At 48.1% G+C, this 17,372-nt stretch overlaps 1 protein-coding gene across 5 annotated transcripts in view; it reads left to right on the forward strand.

Moving 5' to 3' along the window:
* The first annotated feature begins 306 nt into the window (after positions 1 to 306).
* Positions 307 to 17,372, forward strand: part of WDR31 (WD repeat domain 31) — a 55,818-nt gene continuing 38,752 nt past the window's right edge. For all 5 annotated transcript variants that reach the window (XM_078849063.1, XM_078849061.1, XM_078849062.1 and 2 more), the window contains exons 1-4: positions 307 to 935; positions 5,325 to 5,462; positions 7,066 to 7,195; positions 13,005 to 13,079. In XM_078849063.1, coding sequence (XP_078705189.1) covers positions 5,404 to 5,462; positions 7,066 to 7,195; positions 13,005 to 13,079 — 264 coding nt within the window. In that variant the 5' untranslated portion in view covers positions 307 to 935; positions 5,325 to 5,403. The remainder of the gene's footprint in view (positions 936 to 5,324; positions 5,463 to 7,065; positions 7,196 to 13,004; positions 13,080 to 17,372) is intronic.

Here is a 17,372-nt window from a genome sequence, read left to right on the forward strand (position 1 = left end):
TGGGGGGCACGGAGCCCGGCTCCCCCCCCCTCCGGGCGGGCCAGCTCCCCGGGGCGATGGGGGGCACGGAGCCCGGCTCCCCCCCCCCTCCGGGCGGGCCAGCTCCCCGGGGCGATGGGGGGCACGGAGCCCGGCTCCCCCCCCCCCCCCCCGGGCGGGCCAGCTCCCCGGGGCGATGGGGGGCACGGAGCCCGGCTCCCCCCCCGTCCGGGCGGGCCAGCCCCCCGGGGCGATGGGGGGCACGGAGTCCGGCTCCCCCCCCCCCGGGCGGGCCAGCTCCCCGGGGCGATGGGGGGCACGGAGCCCGGCTCCCAACGCGCACACCCCGGCTTGGCCCTGCGAGGCGATGGTGGGCATAGAACCCGGCTCCTCCTGCTCCCGGGTGGGCTGGTCCTGCGGGGCAACAACAGGGCTCACCAGTGCCCTTTCTGAAGGTCCATGAGACCGGGCTGTGGGGAAGAAGGTGCCCTGGGATGGTATCCGTTCAGTACAGGTCAGGAGCAGCCTAGGGCACTGGTCAAGAAATCCTGATGCGTCCTCCCAGACAGGTATTGGCCAGCGATAGTGAGAGATGCATCCCTGGGTCAGCACAGTTGTCGGTCCTGAGTTAGGCTGGGTCTGCATATAACCTTGTGGATATAACCGTGTGGAAATATACCCCCTGAGCGACGCAGCTGTACAGATCGAACTCCTGCTGTAGACAGTGCTCTGTTGGGGGGACGCAGCTACAGTACTGCCTCGTGGGGAGGCGGAGTTCCTACCGGCCGGGAGAAGCTCTCCTGTCTTCGCGAAGAGCTATGGCAGCCCCTCATGAGCAGACAAGCCCTTCCTGCTGCCTTGTATGTTGTGGAGTCATTCGCACTGGTGCAAAGCGGTGCTATTCTGCCAGGCTAGCGTTTTCCGTGGGCTCTGGTTTGGTGAATCAATCGCACGAGGTACATGGAAACAGTGAATTGTGGCCCTGTATTTCTTAGTGTAGTTGCTAACATATAAGGGTTATTAATATGGGGCATGTGAAGTGGAGACTAGAGGGACCCATTTTCCTAGGGAAACCGCATGTAATTGGGCAGAGAGGGAATATTCCCTTTAACAAAAATAAGGCCAGTTAACTAATAACAAATGGCTAGTAGTTAGCACTGTTCACAATCCCATCCATACTTTCCCAGGGTCTAGTGGGAAGATCATTACAATAAGACAAGCATTGAAAAGAGGGAAAAAAAGCAGGAATCAAACTTCTAGGCTTTGTCTTCACCTCCAAAACCAGTGTGTTTTTACCATGGAATAATGAATGCATGTTAGCTATCCTACTGCACAATCTCAGTGAAGGGATGGCATTGTAATAAAACCTTGCAGTAAAAGTGACGATGCCTTGTGTCCACTAGCATCTTACTGTGCGATAGCTAACAGTGTAAAAAAGCCATTTTTGTTGCAGTAGAGACATTGCGCTAGCTGCTCAAGAGGAAATGCAAACCCACTGTAACTTAATTTAAACAAAGAGGCTTTTATTTTTGCTGGAATTTTCCAAGTGCTTTGAGAAAGTTCAGTGTCCAGATTTCAGTGGTATTTGAAAATCCCAACCTTCTATGTCTAAATAATGTATGGTACTGCTGATAATATCTTTAAAATGTCTGGTTAATTGTCTTAAAATAGTGCAATGTGTTAAAGAGGCTTTAACACTGCAATGTATTTGCTGGAACATAGAATAATCCAGGATTCTGCTAACCAGCACCACTGTAAAATGGGTCAAGGGAGCCCTTTAAGAACCCCAAAGAATTTACTTAGGGTTTCCCCAAATCTTCAAGTGATGTTATCGGCTTTGTAAATGGGTGTTTTGCATCTGCATAGCCGGAGGAAAGCAAAACAGTACTGATTAGCTTAAACAGAGTAGTTTTCTTTCAATCACATACAATATGTCCTCACTTTGTGTTGATTCTCCCCTTCATAATCATATGCAAGTCCCATTAACGGTGCTTGGAAATAAACTCCAAAGAGATCTGGCTGACCAAGCACCTTCTCTTTCATGGCCTAGTCCAATCAGTGTGTACATATTTAAAAAAAAAAAATCATCAAAACACTCCACTGTGTGTACAGCTCTCCTTGGGGAGAGGATGAGAGAGAGAGAACAAGCCACAGGTGACAGATATTAGCCATGTTGCTCAGTGCTGTGACCAGGGCTGGCTCCAGGCACCAGTGTTCCAAGCAGGTGCTTGGGGTGGCAGTCAGAAAGGGGCGGCAGAGTTTCTGCGGCAGCAGCTTCTCTCTCTCCTGCCATCTGCGGTGGCAATGCAGCGGCGACAGGTTTTTTCACTGCTTGGGGCTGCAAAAACGGTAGAGCCGGCCCTGGCTGTGACGCTGGATAGTCAGATGTCGGGGTGTGATCTTATGATTTAGTTTCACGTCTGTGTGTTATATGATGACTGTTTGCTATTTGGGATATTGTTGCTTCCCAAAGCCAGCATGCAGATTTCACTGCTGTGTTACAATAGACTGAGGAGATTAAAACTTGTTTAAATGCAAATACTTTCTGCTCCCAGGAACGGGTTGCTAAAGAGCAATGTACATTTAAAAAAATAAATCCCTACGATGAAATGCACTCTTTTTGAAGCATACCTAGTTGTCATTCAATTACAATGGGAGCCCTGACAGTAGAACTTCATTCTAGTAGACTGTCACAATAGTGAGTGGCGTACGTACAGGAGGATGGTAAATTTGCATTGGAAAGTCTGCCAAGAGATGACATCTTGGGGTATCAGAGGGCTTTCCCAAAATGCAACAAGACTCTGGAAGCTTGCATTCTTATTAAGCATTCAAAGTTGCAGAGGGAGCTGCAGATTTATGCTATAGTTAGGCAGTTGTAGGGAAGCATTCTCAAGATACAAAATGTAATTTGTATTTTTATTCCTTTTTATTCTTTTCTCACAGTGCTAACTATCTGCCTTGATTCTATAGTGCAATTAAAATCAGAAGGTGTTTATGAATGGAAAACTTGTGCTGCTTGCATGTAATGAGGAATAATTAGCCACAAAGAAAAATTTACCATTGATTGTCTGGAAAACTGGTCTGTAAAATGGCTATGAATGTCTGCTACTAATAGATTGCTAGAGGGGTTGTTACATCAAATCTTATAAATATGCTGGACTTCCCAGACTCTCTTTATTAATAACACTTAGCACTGTTACCATTATTACTTTTTTACACCAGCTCAGGGGCGCACATTGTAATAGGGACTATACAGACATATAGTAAATGACAGTCTCTTCACATCTGCAAAGCATTTTGCAGATGCAAGCAAACCCCCAGGAAAAGGCACTGTTGTCATTTTGCTTTCTTTCTGCCAGTTCACTGTTTCATGCAGTTAATTTTAATATTTGCAATATCAGGTTAATTAAAAGCCAAGGAAATAAAGTTAAATTCTATTAAATAAAATACAGACTGAGTTTCCAGCTTCTTCCTGTTGCCAAAAAAAAAAAAAAGTCACCTCTGTTCCTAGGACACTGAAATAGTTTGCGAACTTGGTCTTGTTTTGACTGAAAGAAAGTCAGTTACCCAGTTAATACACTCCCTGGCCTATGAGATTGGTTACACTTTAAAACTTTTGGCTGTATAAACATCTGGATTGAACAAGCAGAGCTTAACTAGGTTATATTCATTGCTAATTGCAAAGGACAGCAGAGTAAAATTAGAAGGGGAATGTCTGCCAGGAAACCAGTCCACTTTCTGACCTAGCAATTCTAGCATCTGAGCTTCAGGCTTCTGTGATTAGTGACATGAAGGTTATTTTGATTTGTTTGCTCTGACAAACAGGTAAATGCAGTCATTAAATTTTCAGCAGACTCCTACTGACCCGGAAGACAGGAGCTTTAGCAGGTCAGACTGAAATCAATCCATTTAGAGCATCTCCTGCTGAGAAGAATCCGATTACTGTACCTGGTAATTCACCACCATTGACACCAGCCTGTAGACAGCTGCACCTCTCCTGTATTGATTGAATGCGTTTAGTGAGTTTAGTGCTAGTAAAAGGCAGTGGAGTGACTGGAGCCTTTACCCCCGAACAGTTAGAACACGGGCACAACAGTGTAGGCTTCCCTGTGCTGCTTTGCTGAAGAGCCTCAGACAGACAAGTGAGTGCGTAGTTGTCCACATCATAAAACCTGCCAGAAACTGGCACTGTGGAGGTGAAGGACTGAGTGGGTATATTGACTGGGTAAGGCTGAGGTAGTTCAGGTAGGGACTGAGGTACATAATGAGGACACTTCCCGTGCTACGCCTGTTCTGAGGCCACAGGGGATCAATCTGCCAGCCTGGCACCAGCACAGAATTCAGTTTATTACAACAGTCATAAAGACCAACAAAACAACAGTAAAACCCAGCCAACACACTCCCAGGAAACACACTCTCCTTTCAAAAAGAAAAGGAGGACTTGTGGCACCTTAGAGACTAACCAATTTATTTGAGCATGAGCTTTCGTGAGCTATAGCTCACTTCATCGGATGCATACTGTGGAAACTGCAGAAGGCATTATATACACAGAGACCATGAAACAATACCTCCTCCCACCCCACTCTCCTGCTGGTAATAGCCCATCCAAAGTGACCACTCTTTAAAATGTGTATGATAATCAAGGTGGGCCATTTCCAGCACAAATCCAGGTTTTCTCACCCCCCCAGCCCCCTCCAAAAACCACACACACAAACTCACTCTCCTGCTGGTAATAGCTTATCCAAAGTGACCACTCTCCTCACAATGTGTATGAAAACCTGGATTTGTGCTGGAAATGGCCCAACTTGATGATCACTTTAGATAAGCTATTACCAGCAGGAGAGTGGGGTGGGAGGAGGTATTGTTTCATGATCTCTGTGTATATAATGCCTTCTGCAGTTTCCACAGTATGCATCCGATGAAGTGAGCTGTAGCTCACGAAAGCTCATGCTCAAATAAATTGGTTAGTCTCTAAGGTGCCACAAGTACTCCTTTTCTTTTTGCGAATACAGACTAACGCGGCTGTTACTCTGAAACTCTCCTTTCAGATAGTGCTACGGGCCATTCTCACCTGGGGTGTTTGCTAATAAGATGCTGATTGAGTTGCCCATAAAGCAGCATCCGCTGGCCACACCTCCCAACTGGCACTGCGCAGAGAGAAGCAACAAGCATATACTATCTGGAGTGATGGGTATGGGGGCGGGAAGAGGAGTAAGGGAAATGCAGGGAAGCTAATGACTGGGACTGTAGTGAAAGTGCTGCATTCTCGGCATTGGATCCAATGGATGTAAAGATCAGAACTGATTTATAAATTCCCCATAACGTGTCCTCTCCTAATCCCCCAGCTCCCAGAGATTGCCTGAGATGCTGAGGTTTCGAAGCTGAGCACTACATGCTGGATTACAGAGCTGCTCACCTTGGCTCATGTGCAATATCATGGGGAAACTGCAGAGTAAAATCAACTGCAGCACCTCCAAATACAGGTAAACAATCTCCTGGGAATGCCAGCTTCATGTAAAGTTACTAAACCCCACCGATTATGGCTGGGAGGTTAGTGATCACATGTAATCATCTGGGTTTTATGAACTGTAACTTTTCCTTTTGTCTTTTGATTCTAAAGGTTGCTTAATTTCTCAATGGTCTAAAATACCTGTCTCTGCCTCCACATATATTCAAAAGCAGTGGCCTAGATCCCAGCACTGCAATGACTGTGTGGCTAAAATGGCAATTCCACCCCCATTCAGTATTTGCTTGTAGCCCTGAACATAAGAAGTTGCTTTAGTGAATGGAGTGTGTTGGCAGCACACTCAAACTAATCCATCCTCTCTCTCCAGAGAGTGTCACTGGCATCCACCTGGGCTGTTCCTAGGCAGGGGTGCAAAGGACCTGGGTGTACTATCTTGGGTGGAAAATGGCTCCTCTTGACAAAGGAGATATTGCTCTGCTAGTCCTGCACCCTGGGCCGTCTAGCAAACAATTGTCCTTAGCCCTGCAGCATAGTGTCTACCAGTACAGCTGGGATGCGAATAGCTGCACTGTCACACACGTTCTTTTCTTTTCATAGGTATTAGCCAGGTATTAATCCAGTATTAATCCAAGAGAGGGGCTGGTGCCACCATGGAAGAGATCAGAGAGAGTTTCTGATGCAGTTCCCCACCTCCCTCCCCCAGCCACACATGGAAATGGAAAGCTTTCCTCAGACTGAATGGTCTGGGAGATGTATCAACGTATCTGGCCGAAAAAAGGGGATCTCTGGTTTGAGAGTATCCTAACAGCAACACATTCAGCTTTGTCTTGCTCTCATAATGAACCACGTGGTGGTGCTGACAGCCTGTGCTGGGAGCAGTTCCTGAGCCGGATTTATGTGCTGCAAGCTATTCGTGTGGGAGGGAGAGGGGCACTCCTGCTGGAGGGGTGGGGATATGCTACGGCAAGCATGGGAGAAATGGTGAGCAATCTAGTCTCTGAGAGTGAGAGAGACACCCTGAATATCCTGAGCAAGTGACATGCGTGGCTCCCCCTGCAAAGAAAGGGTTAAAATCTCCCTTTCTCCATGAGTAGGGAGATGGGAGTACTGGCCCATAAGTACTGGAGATAAGCCAAGGGCACAGAGCAGCAGAAAGGAGAACAGGAATGTTATTGTGAGGGACATTTGAGAGAGCAGAAAATGTCTGAACTGTTAGAATAGTGGCTGAGTCAGACCATCATCTGCCAGCTGTAGCCGGGAGACTGGTGAAGTTCTGTTAAAGTCAGTCCCATGCACCATAGTGGAGGTGAGTAACTGTTCTGCAGGTTTAGGAATTAGAGGTGGAAGAGACCTGTTATGTCACATCTAGGAAATACATTTATGTCCCCGGAGAGCTGATCTCTGCATTGCTCAGAGCTTGCGTGTTGGCTTGCCTTTCTCCAGCATCTCAGCATTCAGCGTTTCTTCCTAAACCAAGGCGCTGCTATCCTTACATTCAGTTTAATTGGAGCCAATGCCATGTGGTTTGAGACGTGGGATGGGTGATCTATGGCATACAATGACTTCTCTGTAATGTGTATTGAAGTTCCTGCTGCTGTGTGTCTTTCCCTCTTTGGCAGGCCTGATGATTATGTAGAAGACGACAGTCCTGCCCAGGCTGTTCAGCAATACATCCCTGCTCACACTGACGCCGTCACTTCTGTGGCTGCTCTAACATCGGATCTCTGTGTGTCGGGAGGAAATGACAAGGTAGGGTGGGTCAAAATTCACAAGGAAATCAAGTGTGTCTGGAACTCTCTGCCATAGAGATAAGGGCAAATGACGTGGCGAGATTCAAACAACGGGGTTTATGTGTTCACAGGCATCAGACCAACACTTGGCTAAAATAAAAATGCAAAGGCTGTCAGTACTCCAAGCCACCGACTGCCCATTAGCTAGGGTGGGGAAGAAGTGCTCCTCCCAGTGCCAGGTACTGGTGATGGGCAGGGACACAGTGGCCATGAGCCATTGCTGGCACCTGTAGACAAACAGCTCTTGTGGGGCAATTCCTTTGCTCTGAAGCGTTTCAAACCATCAACCATCCCTTTATTTCAGAGTGAGGAACTCAAAACCAACCATTGTGGCTCCATGAAATTCACCTTTGTGGGCAACAGATTACCCAGCCCACTTCTGAAGAGGGGTTCTAGAATAAATATACCTTCCCAGCCATAAGCACTGTGTCTCTCTTGTGATGCTAACGCAGTTAGAGGAGGCTGGGCTGATGGCACAGAGCATGCAGGCTTTGCTGGCAGAGGGGGATCACTGCCAGAGCAGAGACTGAGCGAGGCTGTGAAGTCAGGAGGACATTAAGATGTGGCAATAGTGTTCCAAATAAAGTTTATTTTTAAATCACTGCCCCTTTGACAGGGCACATGGGATGCCACACAACACAGCTGTGCAATCCTCCAATTCACAGGGCATCATAGAACCACAGGGTTAGAAGGGGCTGCAGTGGTCATCTAGTCTAAGCCCCTTCTAAGACGCAGGATTTGTTGTATCTAAACCATCCAAGACAGGTGGCTATCCAGCCTCCTTTTGAAAACCTCCAGTGAAGGAGCTTCCACAACCTCCCTAGGCAGTCTGTGCCATTGTCGTACTGTTCTGACAGGTAGGAAGTTTTTCCTGAGATTCTAAATCCGTTTGTTTGAAGTTTGAACCCAATGACTCTTGTCCTGCTCTCTTGGCAAAAGAGAATCATTTTTCTCTCTCCTTTTTATGGCAGCCTTTCAAGTATTTGAAGACCGCTCTCATCTCTCCCCTCAATCTCCTCTTTTCCAAACTACCCATACCCAGCCTTTGCTCATATGGCTTGCATTCCATTCCTCTGATCATCTTTGTTGCTCACCTCTGGATCCTTTCCAGTTTCTCTACATCCTTTCTATCCATTGGTGATCAAAACTGGACACAGTCCTCCAGTTGAAGCCTAACTAGTGCTGAGCAGCTTGGTACTATCACCTCCCGTGACTTGCATGTCGTACCTCTGTTAAGTATCAGAGGGGTAGCCGTGTTAGTCTGTATCCACAAAAACAATGAGAAGTCTGGTGGCACCTTAAAGACTAATAAATGTATTTGGGCATAAGCTTTCGTGGGTAAAAAACCCACTTCTTCAGAAAAGAAGCTTATGCCCAAATACATTTGTTAGTCTTTAAGGTGCCACTGGACTCCTCGTACCTCTGTTAATGTACCCTAAAATTGCATTTGCTATTTTTTGCAATAGCAGCACATTGCTGACATATCCATCTATTTAGCTCATGCCCATCACTATGGTACCCAAGTGCCTCATATTACAGGTGAGGGTAGCCATGCTCATTTTCAAGAGCCGTGGCCCTGGGGAGAATCATAGAATCATAGAATATCAGGGTTGGAAGGGACCCCAGAAGGTCATCTAGTCCAACCCCCTGCTCAAAGCAGGACCAATTCCCAGTTAAATCATCCCAGCCAGGGCTTTGTCAAGCCTGACCTTAAAAACCTCTAAGGAAGGAGATTCTACCACCTCCCTAGGTAACGCATTCCAGTGTTTCACCACCCTCTTAGTGAAAAAGTTTTTCCTAATATCCAATCTAAACCTCCCCCACTGCAACTTGAGACCATTACTCTTCGTTCTGTCATCTGCTACCCTTGAGAACAGTCTAGAGCCATCCTCTTTGGAACCCCCTTTCAGGTAGTTGAAAGCAGCTATCAAATCCCCCCTCATTCTTCTCTTCTGCAGGCTAAACAATCCCAGCTCCCTCAGCCTCTCCTCATAACTCATGTGTTCCAGTCCCCTAATCATTTTTGTTGCCCTTCGCTGGACTCTCTCCAATTTATCCACATCCTTCTTGAAGTGTGGGGCCCAAAACTGGACACAGTACTCCAGATGAGGCCTCACCAATGTCGAATAGAGGGGAACGATCACGTCCCTCGATCTGCTCGCTATGCCCCTACTTATACATCCCAAAATGCCATTGGCCTTCTTGGCAACAAGGGCACACTGCTGACTCATATCCAGCTTCTCGTCCACTGTCACCCCTAGGTCCTTTTCCGCAGAACTGCTGCCTAGCCATTCGGTCCCTAGTCTGTAGCTGTGCATTGGGTTCTTCCGTCCTAAGTGCAGGACCCTGCACTTATCCTTATTGAACCTCATCAGATTTCTTTTGGCCCAATCCTCCAATTTGTCTAGGTCTTTCTGTATTCTATCCCTCCCCTCCAGCGTATCTACCACTCCTCCCAGTTTAGTATCATCCGCAAATTTGCTGAGAGTGCAATCCACACCATCCTCCAGATCATTTATGAAGATATTGAACAAAATTGGCCCCAGGACCGACCCTTGGGGTACTCCACTTGATACCGGCTGCCAACTAGATATGGAGCCATTGATCACTACCCGTTGAGCCCGACAATCTAGCCAGCTTTCTACCCACCTTGTAGTGCATTCATCCAGCCCATACTTCCTTAACTTGCTGACAAGAATACTGTGGGAGACCGTGTCAAAAGCTTTGCTAAAGTCAAGAAACAATACATCCACTGCTTTCCCTTCATCCACAGAACCAGTAATCTCATCATAAAAGGCAATTAGATTAGTCAGGCATGACCTTCCCTTGGTGAATCCATGCTGGCTGTTCCTGATCACTTTCCTCTCATGCAAGTGCTTCAGGATTGATTCTTTGAGGACCTGCTCCATGATTTTTCCAGGGACTGAGGTGAGGCTGACTGGCCTGTAGTTCCCAGGATCCTCCTTCTTCCCTTTTTTAAAGATTGGCACTACATTAGCCTTTTTCCAGTCATCCGGGACTTCCCCGGTTCGCCACGAGTTTTCAAAGATAATGGCCAATGGCTCTGCAATCACAGCCGCCAATTCCTTCAGCACTCTCGGATGCAACTCGTCCGGCCCCATGGACTTGTGCACGTCCAGCTTTTCTAAATAGTCCCTAACCACCTCTATCTCCACAGAGGGCTGGCCATCTCTTCCCCATTTTGTGATGCTCAGCGCAGCAGTCTGGGAGCTGACCTTGTTAGTGAAAACAGAGGCAAAAAAGCATTGAGTACATTAGCTTTTTCCACATCCTCTGTCACTAGGTTGCCTCCCTCATTCAGTAAGGGGCCCACACATTCCTTGGCTTTCTTCTTGTTGCCAACATACCTGAAGAAACCCTTCTTGTTACTCTTGACATCTCTGGCTAGCTGCAGCTCCAGGTGCGATTTGGCCCTCCTGATAACACTCCTTCATGCCCTACATGAAGACAGACACTAAGCTGATGGTTTTGAATCTGGGCAGTTTATTAAGTATTTATGTGTTTGGAACGTGTTTTGTTTCTTTTAAAAATCAGGGCATACATCTTCAAACCTGTGTTCATGAAGTTAGACTCCTAAATCCAAATTTAGGCTCCACAGGCTCCACTTGAAATCTTGGCCCCAGCAAATCACCCACTGACTTCAGTGTGGCCAGCATGTCACCCCGGACTCTAATTCCAGGCATCTGCATTTGAACACAGACTCAAAAGAATTCACAGATTCAAAGAATCAATCCTGATGCACTTGCATGAGAGGAAAGTGATCAGGAACAGCCAGCATGGATTCACCAAGGGAAGGTCATGCCTGACTAATCTAATCGCCTTTTATGATGAGATTACTGGTTCTGTGGATGAAGGGAAAGCAGTGGATGTATTGTTTCTTGACTTTAGCAAAGCTTTTGACACGGTCTCCCACAGTATTCTTGTCAGCAAGTTAAGGAAGTATGGGCTGGATGAATGCACTATAAGGTGGGTAGAAAGCTGGCTAGATTGTCAGGCTCAACGGGTAGTGATCAATGGCTCCATGTCTAGTTGGCAGCCGGTATCAAGTGGAGTGCCCCAAGGGTCAGTCCTGGGGCCGGTTTTGTTCAATATCTTCATAAATGATCTGGAGGATGGTGTGGATTGCACTCTCAGCAAATTTGCGGATGATACTAAACTGGGAGGAGTGGTAGATACGCTGGAGGGGAGAGATAGGATACAGAAGGACCTAGACAAATTGGAGGATTGGGCCAAAAGAAATCTGATGAGGTTCAATAAGGATAAGTGCAGGGTCCTGCACTTAGGACGGAAGAATCCAATGCACCGCTACAGACTAGGGACCGAATGGCTAGACAGCAGTTCTGCGGAAAAGGACCTAGGGGTGACAGTGGACGAGAAGCTGGATATGAGTCAGCAGTGTGCCCTTGTTGCCAAGAAGGCCAATGGCATTTTGGGATGTATAAGTAGGGGCATAGCGAGCAGATCGAGGGACGTGATCGTTCCCCTCTATTCGACATTGGTGAGGCCTCATCTGGAGTACTGTGTCCAGTTTTGGGCCCCACACTTCAAGAAGGATGTGGATAAATTGGAGAGAGTCCAGCGAAGGGCAACAAAAATGATTAGGGGTCTAGAACACATGAGTTATGAGGAGAGGCTGAGGGAGCTGGGATTGTTTAGCCTGCAGAAGAGAAGAATGAGGGGGGATTTGATAGCTGCTTTCAACTACCTGAAAGGGGGTTCCAAAGAGGATGGCTCTAGACTGTTCTCAATGGTAGCAGATGACAGAACGAGGAGTAATGGTCTCAAGTTGCAGTGGGGGAGGTTTAGATTGGATATTAGGAAAAACTTTTTCACTAAGAGGGTGGTGAAACACTGGAATGCGTTACCTAGGGAGGTGGTAGAATCTCCTTCCTTAGAGGATTTTAAGGTCAGGCTTGACAAAGCCCTGGCTGGGATGATTTAACTGGGAATTGGTCCTGCTTCGAGCAGGGGGTTGGACTAGATGACCTTCTGGGGTCCCTTCCAACCCTGATATTCTATGATTCTATGAACATTTTGGTCCATACATTTAAGAGCAAGCCCCTGTCCTGTGTTCCAAACAGCACCTAAGCTACTCAGCCCAGAGAGACTGTAACAAGCAAAGGGATGTTGGGCCCACCACAGGCGTAACTGGGTGGAAGTCTCTGGATTGTGATGTACAGGGGGTCAGACTAGGTGAGACAGTTCTCCCTTCTGGCCTTCACATCAGCCAACCTGTGATGCATTCTTTTATATTACAAGGGAAGAGCTTCTGAAAGGGGGGGTCTAAATGTGCTGCTGGTGCTCAGGACAAGATCAGCTGACTACTTAGGCATGGACTGTGTGGTGGCGGCCCGTGTGCTACATGTTTTCATACCCAGGCTGCACATATTACAAAGCAATGTTTTTATTCCCTGTTGCTGAGTCCAAATTATGCTCCCTTTATTGACATAGTTTGTATTGTCCAACCTGATAGAAATGGGGTGTGGATGGCTTTTTGATCTAGAAAATGTTTCTTTTATTTCAATAGACATGTAGGTTTTCACACAATGAGGACTATTTTTTCCTGATGCTCTTCACCCAGTACACACCCTTGCTGTGCCCTCCCCTTTATAGCAGGAAAAGCTATTTGTCTGGAAAAAAAATATGTAAAAATCATAGACTCTGTCACCTTGCAGACAAGTCTGTGTAATGTCAGTCCTCACGCACAGATGTGCTGGCTGAATTCACATAGATGTTTCTCTCTTCAGACTGTAGTCGTGTATAACTGGAGATCGGGAGCAGTGCTGAAGAGGTTCGTGGGACATCAACGTGAAGTGACTAAGGTAAATATCAGACTTGACAAAAGTGCAGGGTGAGTCTTATGTGGATCACTGACTTCCGTCAAAGGCAGACATAACAAGGGACAGTGATTGGTCATCATCCAGAGCTGGTGTGACTTTGCTTGGTCAGCAAGGAAGGGATGCCTGTTGCTGCATAATATGAGTTGATTTTTCATGACTAGGAAGAGTGAGTTTCTGCTCCCTAGAGATGAATATGCAAAGTGACAACATCCAAACAGCACTGGCTCTATGCAGCTTTAATATGTATTCATGCCTCCACATCAAGAGACCATGACAGCAGGATGAATTGCTGGGTCAGGTTTTTATTTCAGGGATGATATCAGTTTGTCTTCAAGTCTTATGCTACTAGATTATGGGTACAGACTAATAGCTACTCACAGCCACCAGAGGGCTTTGATCGGAGACCTGGTATCCTATTTGTGAAGCCAGTTAGGCTTTCTTCGTAGCAAATTGCATGTGAATGTGCACACACATGCACGCACCCTCCCCCCCTTTGTTATAAAGTGAGGCAGGACTGGTAGCACCACCTATTATTAAGGTTGCCTAAGACTTTGCTTCATAAGATAATTTTTCCATTGCTTATAACTTTGCCAAACTTTAACCATTTTGGTTGAAATTTTCCATACTGGCCCCAGGCAAACTTGTTTTGCAAAGTTTCAGCCAAAATGGGTCAGCCATTTCTGTGAATGAGGCTGGGGCAAATACATTGTTTTGCAAAATGTTGAAATGTTGGTGACTATTTCATTGAGAGGCTCTAGCGCACCTATGCATTGGAGCAGGAATGTAAAATTTGGCAGAGGATGGCCTTTGTGTCAGGGATGAGTGTTTTGGTGTTCCTGTGAAAATCTGCCCTCATCTGGCCTAGTAATAAGCCTTTGGAAAAAATCTCAGTTTGCTCATGTTCAAAGTTTCCTAGAGTTTAGCCACTTAAATCTCCAAAGATACCATCCTCCTTGAGCATATTCCTGCCCCTCTGTGTCACCGGGCTGCGCATGCACCATCCCCACAGAGTGACTGAGCAGCCTTAACCCAGGGCTAGGGGGCAAAGCTGGACATTCCCTGTAATTGCGCCTCCTAGATAGGCCAAGGCCTAGGCACTGGAACTGAGAGCAGGGAGCCAGTCTCTCCTGTACTCTCAGGACCCCCTTGCCAGCACCCAGGCAGTGTAGAGGAGGAAGCCGCCTGCCTCAGATGCAGAGGGGATAAGAGCCAGACTGGTGGGGGAGAGGGAACGAAGTAGAGTGGAACAAGGAAGCTGGGATTGGGAATTGGTGGGGGGAAGGAAAGCGAGTATACTGAAAGCTGGAGGGGAGGAGACTGGGAGCTGGGGAGGGGAACAGGTGGGGGGGACTGGGAGCCGGCTGGTGTGGGAGGAGGAGAACACTGAGGTTAGACAAGGAGCTAGGGGAAGGGGGGAGCTGGGATTGGCTGGACACGGAGATTGGAACTGGGACCCTGTGGGGTTTTCTTATTCTCTGGGCGCCCAGGGATCTGATTTGCAGAAATGTGGAGCATTCACAGCTGGGACTGAAGTCACTGCGAGCTGTGGTGTAAACATAAAAAGTGTTATAAAATGCTAAGGACTCTGCAAATCAGGTCCTTAGTGTCTCAAATTTGGCGCCTCATATCAGTGGGAAGTTTTGTCCTTAATCATTCTCTGCCTCAGCGGCCCATCTGTCAAATGGGGATAATCCCATCCCCTCTTCTTATGGGGGTGTTGTGAAGATGAATGTTGGTGAATCACTCAGATACTATAGCGATGAGCTCCATCAGAAAGCCCTTGAGAAAATAATAATTCTGTCGTCAGTGCAGGGTGTGGCCACCCATTGAACAAGGAGGAGAAAACAAAACCTTGACTAGCTGTTCATTAAGTGAGCACCCTGCTCTGAGTGAGGCAAAAACCAGCATGTGAGCTCATGTAATTAAAGATGATCATAATGGATATGCACAATGGAGCTGAATTAAGGTTGCATGAGCAACCTTAATTGTGGCATTTGCGAACTTTTGAGTGCTTGCCTCACAACCTGAATATGTTCTTTTAGTGTAGATTTGTGTGTGATATATTGTTATGCTGCGTGAAACCTTTTTGAAAGTGGGGGGCATAACCATCGCCCTTCACTCAGAATAAATGTACAAAACATTTAAGCTCCTTTATGGAATAGATGGTTGAAACAATAGGAGCTGCTGCCCAAAACACAGGCCGTGTGCAAGGCTGCTCAGGAGTCTGAGCTACGTGTGGGTAACATGGTTTGACTCAGGGTTGGATGGAGACATGGGCGGCTGTGTACTGTTTGAGGAAGCTATGCGCATATGGAGAAAAGCAGCAGAAACACCACAAAAGCTGTCAGAGAAGCAGCAAGCAAGCCCCAGAGACAGCCATAGAAGTACTTGTAGCAGGACCCTGAGCTAGGGGAGTGAGTTTTGGGGTACAGTGTTGCCTGGAAGGAGGCTTGGAGCTGTGGACAAATAAACTGTCTCCTGCTGTATGATTCCTACTGTGTTCAGAGAAACAACCTTTGTACATTCTTGTAAATAAATATGATTGCATCAAGAAATGCCTGATTCGATCATCTGTTTCTCCCCCTAGCAGAAACAACCTTTAGGAGCCTGAATAGTAACTAACCACTAAGGTCACAGGAAGTAACAGCAGATATAGAAAACATTAAATTGAAGTGATTGCTGCAGGGGTATCGTGGCAGCAGTTTACTCCATGGAGACTAAACTGGCCCCCTGGCTTACACAATCCCTTTACTGGATCTGGATCTGGAGAGCTCAGTTCTTCGAGTGATTGCTCATGTGTATTCCGCAATAGGTGTGCGTGCTCCAGGGCCGCAAGTTTTTCCCCTAGCAGTACCCATAGGGTGGAGCGCCCCCTGCGACCCCTAGAGTGGCACCTGCCTGGCGCTGTATAAGGGGAGCTGCGCGCCCCCCGCCCCCTCAGTTCCTTCTTGCCGCCAGGGGAGGTGCATCAGAACTGCTCTGCTCCAGCTTGGCTGTAGCTCATCCCCAGAACTGTTCGTTCGTTCAGTGTTAGTACCTGTAGTTAGTTAGCTCTTTAGTTAGTTTAGTTAGTCGGTTAGCAATAGCTGTATGCCCCGCATCTCAGGGTTTAAGTCGTGTGGCTCTTGTAGGTGTTCTATGCCAAGAAGTGACCTGCACGCAGATTGTTTGTGCTGCTTGAGAGAAACCCATATCAGCGAAAGGTGCAAGATTTGCAAGTCGTTTAAGCCTTGGACCAAAAGAGAAAGGGACATTAGGCTCCAGGCCATCCTGATGGAGTCGGCCCTGACCCTGACCCTGGCACGCCGCTCCGAACCGGTACCCGGCACCGCAGCACCGGTACGCAGCAACCTTCTGGTGCCATCGACTCGTCAGCACCGCTCCCAGTCCACAGGGCACGCCAAGAGGGCCAGGAATACAACCTCTTCGCAGCGGCACCAAGGGAAGTCTGGGACAGAGGCTAGGCCCATGTCAGGCAGTCCTCAATCCCCACCGGGCCCCAGGCCTCCAACTCACATTGAGCGGAGTAGCCTGGCCCATTCAGAACAGGCCTCTCCGGATGTCCGGATGCCATCCACTCCTGAAGCCCTCCAGGCAGCCTGGGACGTTATGTCCATGCTGTTGCTCGGAGCACACCAATGTCGGCCCCACACTCCAGAGGCAAGCCGCCGCTGGGATTTCTGCAGTCGCCTCTGGCCCGGTACCGGTCTCGGGAACGTTCCCAGCGCCGATCACCGCCCAGCGATTGCTTGGGGCAGAGTCCAGGTGGATCGCCCTTGACGCCGACCAGACTGTCTGCCTGGGTTCCGTCCATCTGGGACTCGCGGCACCACTCTTCCTCAAGGAGCAAATATCAGTGGGACTGCAGCGGGCGTCGCCATCGGTCCTCGTCTCAGAGAGGGTACCGCAGTCGATCATGGCACAGTTGTCGATGCCGTTCCCGCTCAGACTCCCACTCTAAGGCTCCACCAGGACATCGCAGCCCCGGGTGTCGATCGCCGGCATTTCACCGTCGCGGGTCTGCCCGTCGAGGCCGTTCTCGGAGCAGCTGTTACCGCCGGTACCGGTCCTCCACATCGAGATCACGGTCCCATGGCCGTCGTATATCCCGGCACTGCCACTCCTCCCAGTCCAAAGACAACAGCAGATCTTACACCAGCCCGGTCTCCATTCATAGCCGTCCTTCGATGGCCCAGGCCAGCCAACCCGAACAGCAAGTGCCGTGGCACCGAGCATCGTGGCCGGCCCAATGGTACCAGTGGGCACCGTGGTCTC

The sequence above is a fragment of the Lepidochelys kempii genome, chromosome 16 (assembly GCF_965140285.1).
Source record: "Lepidochelys kempii isolate rLepKem1 chromosome 16, rLepKem1.hap1, whole genome shotgun sequence".
In the NCBI taxonomy this organism is placed as follows: domain Eukaryota; kingdom Metazoa; phylum Chordata; order Testudines; family Cheloniidae; genus Lepidochelys; species Lepidochelys kempii.